This window comes from Amblyraja radiata, chromosome 4 (genome assembly GCF_010909765.2).
Source record: "Amblyraja radiata isolate CabotCenter1 chromosome 4, sAmbRad1.1.pri, whole genome shotgun sequence".
In the NCBI taxonomy this organism is placed as follows: Eukaryota; Metazoa; Chordata; class Chondrichthyes; order Rajiformes; family Rajidae; genus Amblyraja; species Amblyraja radiata.
This window is the reverse complement of record NC_045959.1, coordinates 45186012-45198740: the sequence shown is the minus strand read 5'-3', so window position 1 is coordinate 45198740 and position 12729 is coordinate 45186012. Positions and strand designations below refer to the sequence as shown.

General features: G+C 41.7%; 1 protein-coding gene across 5 annotated transcripts in view; it reads right to left on the bottom strand.

The window, feature by feature from the left end:
• The window catches only part of stau2 (staufen double-stranded RNA binding protein 2), a 369378-nt gene that overhangs the window by 143561 nt on the left and 213088 nt on the right, over window positions 1-12729 (bottom strand). For all 5 annotated transcript variants that reach the window (XM_033019292.1, XM_033019293.1, XM_033019294.1 and 2 more), the window contains exon 12: window positions 4001-4293. In XM_033019292.1, the coding sequence (XP_032875183.1) occupies window positions 4001-4293 (293 nt within the window). The remainder of the gene's footprint in view (window positions 1-4000; window positions 4294-12729) is intronic.

Genomic DNA, 12729 nt, shown 5'->3' with positions numbered 1-12729 from the left:
GACCACGTCTGGAGTATTGTGTCCAGTTTTGGTCTCCGAATTTGAGGAAGGACATCCTTGTGATTGAGGCAGTGCAGCGTAGGTTCACAAGATTGATCCCTGGGATGGCGGGACTGCCATATGAGGAAAGATTGAAAAGACTAGGCTTGTATTCACTGGAGTTTAGAAGGATGAGGGGGCATCTTATAGAAACATATAAAATTATAAAAGGACAAGCTAGATGCAGGAAAAATGTTCCCAAATGTTGGGCGAGTCCAGAACCAGGGGCCACAGTCTTAAAATAAAGGGGAAGCCATTTAAGACTGAGGTGAGAAAAAACTTTTTCACCCAGAGAGTTGTGAATTTGTGGAATTCCCTGTCACAGAGGGCAGTGGAGGCCAAGTCACTGGATGGATTTAAGAGAGAGTTAGATAGAGCTCTAGGGGCTAGTGGAATCAAGGGATATGGGGAGAAGGCAGGCACGGTTTATTGATTGGGGACAATCAGCCATGATCACAATGAATGGCAGTGCTGGCTCGAAGGGCCGAATGGCCTCCTCCTGCACCTATTTTCTATTTTTCTATGCTAATGAATTAGAAAGTAAGTTTGGTGTTTTACTGAAGCTTTTTTGTAGTTTATTCATTGTTGTGGCACTTACATATTTTCAAGAGACTCATTGCAAATCAGTGTGCTTCTCATTTGATCACTGCCCAAGCTACAACATTTGCAGAAAAGGGTTAACTTTAGCTTGAGGATTATTCAGTGCAATCCACAAGGTGGTATTCCAACACGTTTCATATTTTAGAACACTGAGGCCTGCAAAACTCAAGAAATCGGGCAAAGACAGTACTTTTCTATTCAAATGTAGTATTTTACATCTTTTATCAGAACCAATAACTTCCTGTAGCTTGCACCAGTTAATCCTAAATATCTATATGATCAGTTCACATAAGCACTTGCCTATTGTTCTCTGTTGTTTTCCCTTGTTATAACGTACTATTTGAAAGGATGTCATTTGGCTTTCTATCAGCTAGGCAGTATGGTAACCATACACAACTGTATCGTAACAGTTTGAAGAAAAGTCTCGACCTAAAACGTCACCCATTAGTCTGAAGAAGGGTCTCGACCCAAAACGTCACCCATTCCTTCTCTCCAGAGATGCTGCTTGTCTCGCTGAGTTACTGCAGCATTTTGTGTCTACCTTCAATTTAAACCAGCATCTGCAGTTCTTTCCTACTCATGGTAACCAAGAAAGCCTTGGTAAATTATTGAATGCAAAACTATTTATCTTCCTTTTTGTCAAAGTGCATACAATGAATAAAACAAGCTTTTTCTTTTAACATTGCTGCAATCAATTCTCAATAGACTACAACATCAACTGTTTGATAACATTATATTAAAAAAAGGTTTGCAGCAAATAAATAAATTTGTTTCATCTCTGACTTTCTATTTATATCTCCAGTCGCCAAGATTAACGACATATTGCAGCTGGAAACTTCCATACAAAGTAGTTGCTGTTGTATCCTAGTGGATATTAACAGGTAATTTTGCCATACAGTGGATCATTGCCTGAATCACCTCTTCATTTCATATGCATTTCCAGAGATGCAGTAGACAGAAGCAGGAAATTGGACTGCTGACTTTTCTCTATCGAGTGGGGATCATAGTCCCAGTTGCAAATGTAAACAAATAGCCATTGAACTTGATTGTTCCAACGCATTGACTTCTGGCTTATTTTATCTCTTGCAAAGCTCATCCTTAACTCTTCGGCCTTTGTCCCAATTTGCACAAATCTGTTCAGCCAACGGCTCTCCCATCCAACCCACTGTAGTTCTCATTTAAAAAAACATCTCAATTTAAAACGTTTATTCTTGTTTGAAAATACCCATCTTTGTAATCATGTCCAACCCTTTTCTGTGCTAAATGTGTTCCTGCAGTTCTGGCCTTGAATATCCTCGATTTTAATCACTTCATCGCTAGCAACATTGCCTTCAGCTAATGTTGACTGAGGTTCTGGAATTTTGTTCCTAGCCCTCCATTCTCCCTAGCTCTTATTTCATCTTTACTGTCTAACTTTAATTGCTTTTAAATATTTAAAATAATTATATAATGCAAGTCAAAACTTTTCAATTTTTCTTTCTTTGTTTCATCCTCAACATGATTTGACTGCATTAAATGTATTTTACTAGACTTCCTGATTCAGCCTCTGCATGATTCTTCAGAGGACACACCATTGCTTTTCCTATCCTTGCAGATGCTGGAAGTCTACAATCATGTGCTAAATGTAAGAACAAATTCCCAGGCCATTATTTCTGCTGACTACAACATCTGGGTGGCTGAGCCCAAGCTTTAATCAAGCTAAATACTTAGCTCACAATCTTGTAAGTAATGAGAAAAAAAGCCGTGTCAATCAGCAATTTACCATAACATTGCTAATTAAGGACAATATGAAACAAAATGGTAAATCAATGACAAACTAAACAAGACTTTTGTAATCTACTCCTGTTAATTGTTATTGCTTGAGTACATGATCCACTATTTAAACACAGGCATTTTGCAGTAAATAGCAGTTGAATAAATGGACCGTACAAATTACGCGACTCTGAATTAAGAATTGACTGTATATGCCATTGTAAATTAATTCTTACCATGACAACCTAGTGTTTCACTGAGCCAGAGAAATAGCTTACAATGATAAAACGAGAAAAAAAGTGTTACTGTGTCTCTATGTTTGCCATATAGTTTAAATTTAGAATGCCAGTTTGAACATTGACAGCAGGCCGGATCTTTAAGAAGGTTCATACTGATGACACAATTAAGAATCTAGAAATCAACATTCTTTGTTTAGCATGATCTTTTGGTGCTGAACTAACACATTACATGATTCACATCATTCAACAGCTTTCATATTACTGGAAAAATGTAATTGTTTTACAATTAACCTTACTGATCTCTGATCATATTACTTCACAGTTCGAAACTTGGTAGGACTGTGTTTAAAGATTATTGAGACATTTTGGCCAATTGGAGGAAAAGGAGTAACAAAGCTTTAATAGTCTGTCAGTATAAAATCTCTAAATAAATTGCATGCATAATTGTAAATGCTGGGTTGTAAAATTCTTTTGATGGCTTATTTGGATAAGAAGTCTGCACTCCTTAATAGCATGGCACAGAAACAAATTGTATTTGGATTGATTTATGGTCTGTGCTGAGTCAGCTTATCTCAGGTGGAATGCAACAATTGGCCTAAAAAAAACCCTGGGATAGGAAGGCGAAAAGAATCAGTTAACATTCCTGCTCTAACTACAATCTGAAAGCTCCAGCTGGAAAGAACATATGTTTGTCTGTTGGGTGAGGAAAAGATAAGGCTTGGTTCCAATGGCCTCTATGATTGAACAGCCTGCTGACATTGATAGTTTGGCTTAAAATAATAACGCATTGGATTTGATACCAAAGGGCTGCTGGATTGGTATGTATTCGACATCTGTGTCTTCACATGAGCAAAGAGAAAAATGAGACTAAACATTTGTTTCTATTGTACGATTAATACAATGGTCATGTAAGCAGTAAGTTCTGCTATTCATCAAAAATAAGCTAAAACACAAATAATCCTTCATCTATCGCTGAAGATTGGAAAGATTCCCAATTTTGTCTTGCCTGAAATCTTACGAATTTGCCTATAGTTTAATCAATTTTCATTTAAATTCATAGTATATCATTAAGGAATTTACATTGATTTTCAATATCTCTCTCAAATTCAACTTCTTGAAACTTACCATCTCTGCTGAAAGATGATCTGAGGAAGAAAAAGTAAGCAGGATAATGGTCGCCGTGGTGGTTATGTTTGATAAACCTGATCTTAACCAGTTAACATTAAACATATTTCATATTTGGACACATAGGTATCTTGCCTCAATGCAAAATAAAAGGGAATGCAGAAAGTTATGTGCATGGTTTAACATACCATACGATTTTTAAAAATGTGAAAATATTAACTGTTCGGCAGTTTCACTTTCCCCACCTGAAAACCTTGGATTCTGGCTAAGTACTCTAGTTGCTGAGAGGGTTGTACTGCTGAACAGGGGGAAGCTGGAGCTTTTCCTTTCAAACTTATAGCTTCTGCAGTTGGGGATGTCCCATTCAACAGAAGCTCCCTTGCAATAGTTGCTGTGTTGCTTGTAGTGCTGAAGAATGAACTACATCCTTGATTTATTTCTTTAGGTGTCAAATAGTTCATGGTAGGAGCTGCCTTGTTACGACTTGCTTCCATCTCTTGGTAAACATCAGGGGAGAGATGGAGAATTCCCTTCTGGGCTGCAAATGAAAGAAAACATTGATCATTATCAAAATTACCTTTATTTCCCATGTGAAATTGCATTGTTAATATCTTGACTTTTATTTGATTTATAAACTGCAACTACATATTAAAAACCCTAGATGTAGTAACCGCCTGGAAACTTACAATTGGAATTTAATATATTGCAATTTGAAAATATACTGCATTGTACAGGATTTGCTTTTTAATTTAATTTAATTGTACATTTATATTTCAAGATCTCTTTCATCGGTGATTTTGTAAGATGGATACTCTCTTACACATGAGCTTGAGGGGATAATTTTCCCCTCGCCTTGTGCAAGTCCAACATGTAACTCATGCACAGTCAGAGGATAAATGCAAAGCTCGGAGAAAGTCTTAATCAGCCATCACTAGTCAATGATCATACTTAATCACAGTGACCCTACCCATTATAAAAAATAATGTATTTAAAAGCATGCCTCTTCTATCAAGGTCAAGCCAGGTCAAAGGCATGCCGTGTACTTTCTGGTCTTGTAAAGAGGTAGATCAGAAAGTCAATGCCAGAAGATAACAATTAGACACACAAAAAATATCCTTTATTATAAAATTAAACATTCACCAAGACAGTATAAATAATAGCTACTGTATGAAATCTGCAGCCATTGAAACTATAGCAGAATTATCACAGCAATAATAAAACAAATGGATATTATTCTATAACTTTTTTATCACAAATTCCTCTTCAAGAACAAAAATACTGATGAGTATTGAAGAACATTTTGAGAAGAATAGTTTTAACTAAATGTAAAGAAAGATGCTAAAAATGTCACCTATACCCACATGACTATTATTTTGCACACCAGTGTTCTAACATTACTAAGGTCACTCAATCTGCTTTTGATCAACAACAAATGTCCTTTTCACACTTTAGGCAGACAATGTTACTTCTTTCATGCTGTCAAGTTGGAGATCAGCAGAGGTACTTCAGAAGATGTGATAATTAGACAACAAACATGACTAATCATTAATGTGAACATTACATGGCTAATATTGTTATCAAATGCTAACGATAACTAAATAAATCTTCCCGGGCATGCTACTTCTTACACACTTCTTCTTCTTCTCATGCCCTTCAGATTATTTTTCTCACATTTGTTAAACAAAACCCTATTGCAACATAGTGGTTTTTTTTAAAATTATTGCCTTAGAGAGTTATGACCTTGTGAGTATCTGTGGAATTAAACTTGATATAATGCTTAAATATTTGTTCCAACTTAAAGGAAATAATTTGTGTCTTGCTTTTAGTTCATGATTAATGACTTCATGACTAATGAGTTCATGACTAATTTTGTATATGTGTACTTACATTTTTTCTGGACAGGACAGTGTCAGTGACCGAATGGCAAAGCAGCATAATTTCCAGAATAATTAGTAGTTTGTATCTGTGCTGTGAGTAAGAGCAGACCTTCTGCACAAAGAATCTTACCGTTTAAATGGATCTAATGTTTTAAAACGACAATTTTAGCATTGATCGAAAAACTATTGCAAAATATTGAGTTAACGCAAAGTGTAAATGGTGATCTTCATTTCTGAATGCAGTTCCACATAGAGTAAGTCGATGGTAGACTGAAAATGATGACAGCATCTCTGGAGAGAAGGAATGGGGGACTTTTCGGGTCGATGCCCCATAAAACATAAACAGTGTAACTCTTCAGTTAAGATTTTCATGCCAAATTATGACCGTCCAGAATGCAAAGAAACTTAAACATTTGAATCAGAAATAGGCCACATAGCTCATTATACCCATTTCACCGCTGAACACAAAATCTTGCGTGAATATCAGATCTTAATATCATATTTCCACTCTCTCCCCATAACCCTTGAAATCTTCTGTACCTTCTAATCTATCTTTCTTAAATACATGCAGTGGTTTGGATTTCATCTTATGTGGTGTAGAATTCCATAATTCCATCATCCTTTGTGAAGAAATATCTCCTCAGTCCTAAAGGTTTTGCCCTATATATCTACAACCTCGATAACAATCAGCATGGGAGCACCTCAAGGCTGCATGCTCAGCACCCCGCTGTACTCACTCAATACTCATGACTGCGTAGCCGGTCATAGTGTGAACTCCATCATCAAGTTCACTGACGACACCACTGTTGTGGAAGGTATCACTGATGGGGACGAGTCAGAGTATAGAAGTGAGATCGACCGATTGACCAAATGGTGCCAGCACAATAACCTGGCCCTCAACACCAGCAAAACCAAGGAACTGATTGTGGACTTTGGAAGGGGTAGGATGGGGACCCACAGTCCCGTTTATATCAATGGGTCGATGGTGGAAAGGGTCAAGAGCTTCAAATTCCTGGGCGTGCACATCTCTGAAGATCTCTCCCGGTCCGAAAACACTGATGCAATTATAAAGAAAGCACATCAGCGCCTCTACTTCCTGAGAAGATTACGGAGAGTCGGTATGTCAAGGAGGACTCTCTCTAACCTCTACAGGTGCACAGTAGAGAGCATGCTGACCGGTTGTATCGTGGCTTGGTTCGGCAACTTGAGTGCCCAGGAGCGGAAAAGACTACAAAAAGTAGTAAACACTGCCCAGTCCATCATCGGCTCTGACCTCCCTACCATCGAGGGGATCTACCGCGGTTGCTGCCTCAAAACAGCTGGCAGCATCATCAAGGACCCACACCATCCTGGCCACACGCTCATCTCCCCGCTACCTTCAGGTAAAAGATACAAGAGCCTGAAGACTGCAAAGTCCAGGTTCAGAAATAGCTACTTCCCCAAGCCATCAGGCTATTAAACTCAACTCAAACAAAATTCTGAACATTAATAGACCATTATCTGTTTATTTGCACTTTATCTGTTTATTTATTCATGTGTGTATATCTTTATATAATGGTATATGGACACACTGATCTGTTCTTTATTGATGCCTACTATATTCTGTTGTGCTGAAGCAAAGCAAGAATTTCATTGTCCTATCTGGGACACATGACAACAAACTCTCTTGAATCTTGAATCTTGCGTGACCCCTCATCTTTCCTGCATCTTGACTGCCAATTGCCTATGACATTGAGATTTCCTCTCAGTCCTCAGATCGCAAGTGAACATACCCCTAACTGACCCAATCTCTCCTCATAAAACAGTCCTGTCATCCCAGGAATCTGCCTGATCAACATTCACTGCATATTCTCAAAATCAAGTACATCCATCCTTGACAAAATTGCTCATAATTTTAATTTTACTTTACAATGAGCTAAATTATCTCAATCCAAAAAAGCAATTAATTCAATCCTCAATACATGATAACAATGCTCTTCATTAGACTATTTCTGTTCAGCAGCTTTGGTTTCAATCTAAAACGTTACTTATTCCTTTGCTCCAAAGGTGCTCCCTGACCTGCTGAGTTACTCCAGCCGTTTTGTGTCTTTGAACATGTTCTATATTTCAGTAGTTTGCTCGTATCAAGATAGACACCATAAAATTGTGGTCTCAAGGAGATAAACATACTTTCAATTTCACAAGCAATTTCCACCCCTTCTGTTAGCAAGATGAATAATGGTCTTGATGCAACTGTGAATTTAAAATGGTGACCTAATTGTACACCGAGTATTTTTATTTGCTTTTCTGGAAGTCATAGTACACTTCCAAAGCAAAATGGAAAGAATCTGAAAAATTGTGAATCTGTGGTTTAATTACGAACAAATATTGTCATTTCTATTGTCTCTACTCAGTATGCCACAGACTTAGCATGTGCATTATCAAAGCTGTAGAGACTTGCCAGATATAAGACTGGTTATTGTGCAGTTTCAGAGTGAATGCTTTTCATCAGAGATGAGATCCATCCTCGTAAATGCACATTCAGAAAGCTTGGTCAGATCAATATCAACCAATGAGACTATTTCAGAAGCAGATCTTATGGCAACCTATCGGAATACACAGCTGCTAATATTCTATTGCGGGAGAAAAACTGTGGAGCTGATTTCTTCCATGTTCTGCCAATTTTTTGGAACAGGAAGTTCTTTCACGCCTTCTTTCTTATATTCAAGATCACAGACAAAATCCGAATGAAATGAACCAGATTTGTTTAAATTGACCTTTACTAGTCAGGGTGGAATCAGATTGCAGTTTTACTGACCAGAAGTATGCATGAACCCTTTCATATCCTGTATAAATGGAGTGCCACCTATGGCAGGATGCTATTCTTTGATTGCAAGCCAACCTTCTCCACCATAATACTGAATAACCTCATCTCTGAACACCTGGACCTTGGTTTCCAGGCCTCCATTTGCAACTGGCATCTGGATTTCCTGATCGACAGACTTCAGATGGTTAGAATTACTCTGCTACCTGCACACCCCTTACTGCATGGCCAAGATCAGCACCAACTCAATCTTAAGGTTCACCGATGATACCATTATAGTTGGCCAGATCAATACAGCTATGAGAAGGACTCCAGGAAAGAGATTGGAAACCTTCTGCCACGGTGTCAGAACAATGACCTTGCCCTTAACTTCAACAAGATGGAAAAGTTAGTTCTTGAGCTAAGGAAGTGATGGGATGAACACAACCCTGATTTTATCAACAGTATTGCTGTAGAGACAGTTGACAGCTTCAAGTTTATCCATATCACCAGCAACCTAACCTGGTCCCTTCACACTGAAGGGATTATTAAAGTGTATTTACTTTAATAGACATCCAAGAAGACTTTACATGTCCACAAAGATTCTTTTGAACTTTCATAATTGTGCTACAGAAAGTATTCCGATGGGATGCATCTCATGGTGTGGCAACTGCTCTGCTGTTGGCTACTTGAACCTGCAGAGAATGGTTAACATAGCCCAGTCCATCACAGGCTCAGCACTTCCTTCCATCTTCCTGGTGTGTTGAATCAGGAAGGTTGGAAGTATCATAGAAACATAGGAAATAGGTGCATTCGGCCCTTCTAGCCAGCACCACCATTCAATATGATCATGGCTGATCATCCAAAATCAGTACCCCATTCCTGCTTTTTCCGCATATCCCTTGATTCTTTTGGCCCTAAGAGTTATATCTAACTCTCTTGTCACGGACATCTGTGATCCTGGCCATTCCCTGTTCTCTCTTCTACCTCTGGGAGAGGACGCAGTTGCTTGAAAGTCCAGACATCCACATCTACGAACAGCTTTCCCCCCCCCCCCCACTGCTCCCAGACTCCTCAACCAACCACTCTTTCAATCACTTCTGCTTTTTGCTTTCCATAGAGACCGTTCCCTCCATAACTCCCTGGTCAATTTGTCCCTTCCCACCCAGACCCCTGGTACTTTCCCCTGCAACCATAGGAAATGCTACACTTGTCGCTTTACCTCCCCCCTCGACTCCATCCAAGCACCCAAGCAGTCTTTCCAGGTGAGGCAGAGGTTCACCTCACCTCCTCTAACCTCATCTACATAACATGAGGGGGAACTTCTCTACTCAGAGAGTGGTGGCTGTGTGGAATGAGCTTCCAGTGAAGGTGGTGGAGGCAGGTTCGTTTTTATAATTTAAAAATAAATTGGATAGTTATATGGACGGGAAACGAATGGAGGGTTATGGTCTGAGCGCAGGTATATGGGACTAGGGGAGAATACGTGTTCGGCACGGACTAGAAGGGTCGAGATGGCATGTTTCCGTGCTGTAATTGTTATATGGTTATATGGTTACTGCATCCGCTGTCATTGGTGTCACCTTCTCTACATCGGCGAGACCAAGCGTAGGCTCGGCAACCGCTTCGCCCAACACCACCACTCAGTCCGTACTAACCAACCTGATCTCCCAGTTGCCTAGCACTTCAACTCCCCCTCCCATTCTGAATCTGACCTTTCAGTCCTGGGCCTCCTCCATTGCCAGAGTGAGGCCCAGCGCAAATTGGAGGAACAACACCTCATATTTCGCTTAGGTCATTTACACACCCAGCGGTATGATCATTGACTTCTCTAATTTCAGGTAGTCCTTGCTTTCTCCCTCCTTCCCCTCCCCCTTGCCAGCTCTCCCACATAGCCTACTGTCTGTGCCTCTTCCTTTCTTATTCCCTCCCCACCAACATCAGTCTGAAGAAGGATCTCGACCCGAAACGTCGCCCACTCCTTATTTCCATAGATGCTGCCTCACCCGCTGAGTTTCTCCAGCATTTTTTTGTCTACTCTTTCAATCACAATCACAATAATACTTTATTAGCCATATATGTTTTGCACCATACAAGGAATTTCATTTGCCAAGTCAGTCATACAAATAAAAAGCAACAGAACATTCAAAACACATTTTGACATGAACATCCACCACGGAGACTCCACATTCCTCACTGTGATGGAAGGCAAAAAATAGTTCAATCTCTTCCCTCGAGCCCTCTGTTGACTGGACGATCGTCACTCCATTACTGGTGGCGTTTTGGGCCCTCCGCGTCGGGGCAATCCAGCTCCTCCATCGGGGGGGAAGTCAGCTCCCCCGCGCCGGGCGATGAAACCCCGCGTCGGGGCTGGTCAAGCCTCTGCATTCGTCAGAGCTCCCCACTAGTCTCTCCCGAGACTCCCGAGGCAAGGGTTCGGCTCCGATATTAAGTCCGCTCCCCACGGTGGGACCCAAGGTCAGTCTGAGGAGGCTTCCGGCTCCATCAATGATAGGCCGCAACCGGAAACATCGTGTCTTCGGCAAGGTAAGAAACTGGAAAAAAAAGTTTCCCCTTCCCCTCTCCTCACATAAAACAAACCGGAGAACATTTACATAAACTTATAAAACGCACTAAAACCCCCCCAAAAAAGTCTGTTAGCAGGACTGCCAATCGTTCGGCGCCCCTGGTGTTCACACCCCCTTTCCAGAGGGGTTACCCCGCACTCTTAAGGGCCTGTCCCACTTGGCCGTTATTTGCGTGCCATTACGCGACCTCGTCATCATGTTGAGACGCACAGGTAGCGTGTGGGCCAAGCGGGACGGTCACATGGAGAAGCGCGGAGGGGTATGGAGTTGCACGTGGTATCGCGCGGCACTCCAGGATTGCTCCTGGAGGGAAGCAATGGGTGACCTTTCAGGTCGAGACCCATCTTCAGACAGAAGAGTCTCGACCTGAAACATCAACCATTCGTTCTCTCCAGAGATGCTGCCTGTCCCACCTAGTTACTCCTGCATTTTGTGTCTATCTTCAATTTAAACTAGCATCTGCAGTTCCTTCCTACAGATTAATTTGGTCTGCAGCTTGCTACTTTTCATTCACCTCTTTTTTTGAATAGGGGCATTACATCTGCAGTTTTCCCCTGTTGGCTTTCCACAGAGACCGCTCCCTCCGTAACTCCCTGGTCAATTCATCCCTTCCCACCCAAACCACCCCCTCTCCTGGCACTTTCCCTTGCAACGGCAGGAAATGCTACACTTGTCGCTTTACCTCCCCCTTGACTCCATTCAAGGACCCAAGCAGTCTTTCCAGGTACGGCAGAGGTTCACCTGCACCTCCTCATCTATCTATTGCATCCACTGCTCTAGGTCAGCTGCTCTACATCGGTGAGATCAAGCATAGGCTTGGCGATCGCTTCGCCCAACACCCTCCGCTCGGTCCGCAATAACCAACCTGATCTCCTGGTGGTTCAGCACTTCAACTCCCCCTCCCATTCCGAATCCAACCTTTGTGTCCTGGGCCACTTCCATGCCAGAGTGAGGCCCACCGTAAATTGGAGGAGCAGCACCTCATATTTCGCTTGGGCGGTTTACACCCCAGCAGTATGAACATTGACTTCTTCAATTTCAGGTAATCCCTGCTTTCTCCTCCGCTTCTCAGCTCTGCCTCAGCCCACTGTCTCCGCCTCTTCCTTTCTTCTTCCCACCCCCCCCCACCCTCACATCAGTCTGAAGAAGGTTCTCGACCTGAAACGTCGCCTATTTCCTTCGTTTCATAGATGCTGCCTCACCTGCTGAGTTTCTCCAGCATTTTTGTCCATCCATTCACACAAGTTCTGTTATCCCACTTTCCTCACCCACTCCCTACACATTAGGGGAAATTTACAGAGACAAGATTAGATTAGATTAGATTCCTTTATTGTCATTCAGACCTTTCGGTCTGAACGAAATTTCGTTTCCCTGCAGTCATACATAAAATAAAAAATGACAAAAAACACACAATCAACACAAATTTAACATCCACCACAGTGAGTTCACTGTGATGGAAGGCAAAATCTTAAAGTCTCTGTCTCTTCCCTCTTTGTTCTCTCTCTGCGCCGAGGCGATCCAGGCTCCAGATGTCGTGACCCCACCGGGTGATGGTAAATCCCGCGGCTCAACCGTGCTCCGTGAACGGGCCGGTTCAAACTCCGCGGGTGGTCGCTGCCACCGCCACAGCTCCGAGGCCGAGTCGGGTCTCCGCTGCCGACGCCACGGTTCCGGGGCCGAGTCGGGTCTCCGTTGCCGCTGCCGCCGCCGCTACAGCTCCGGGGCCG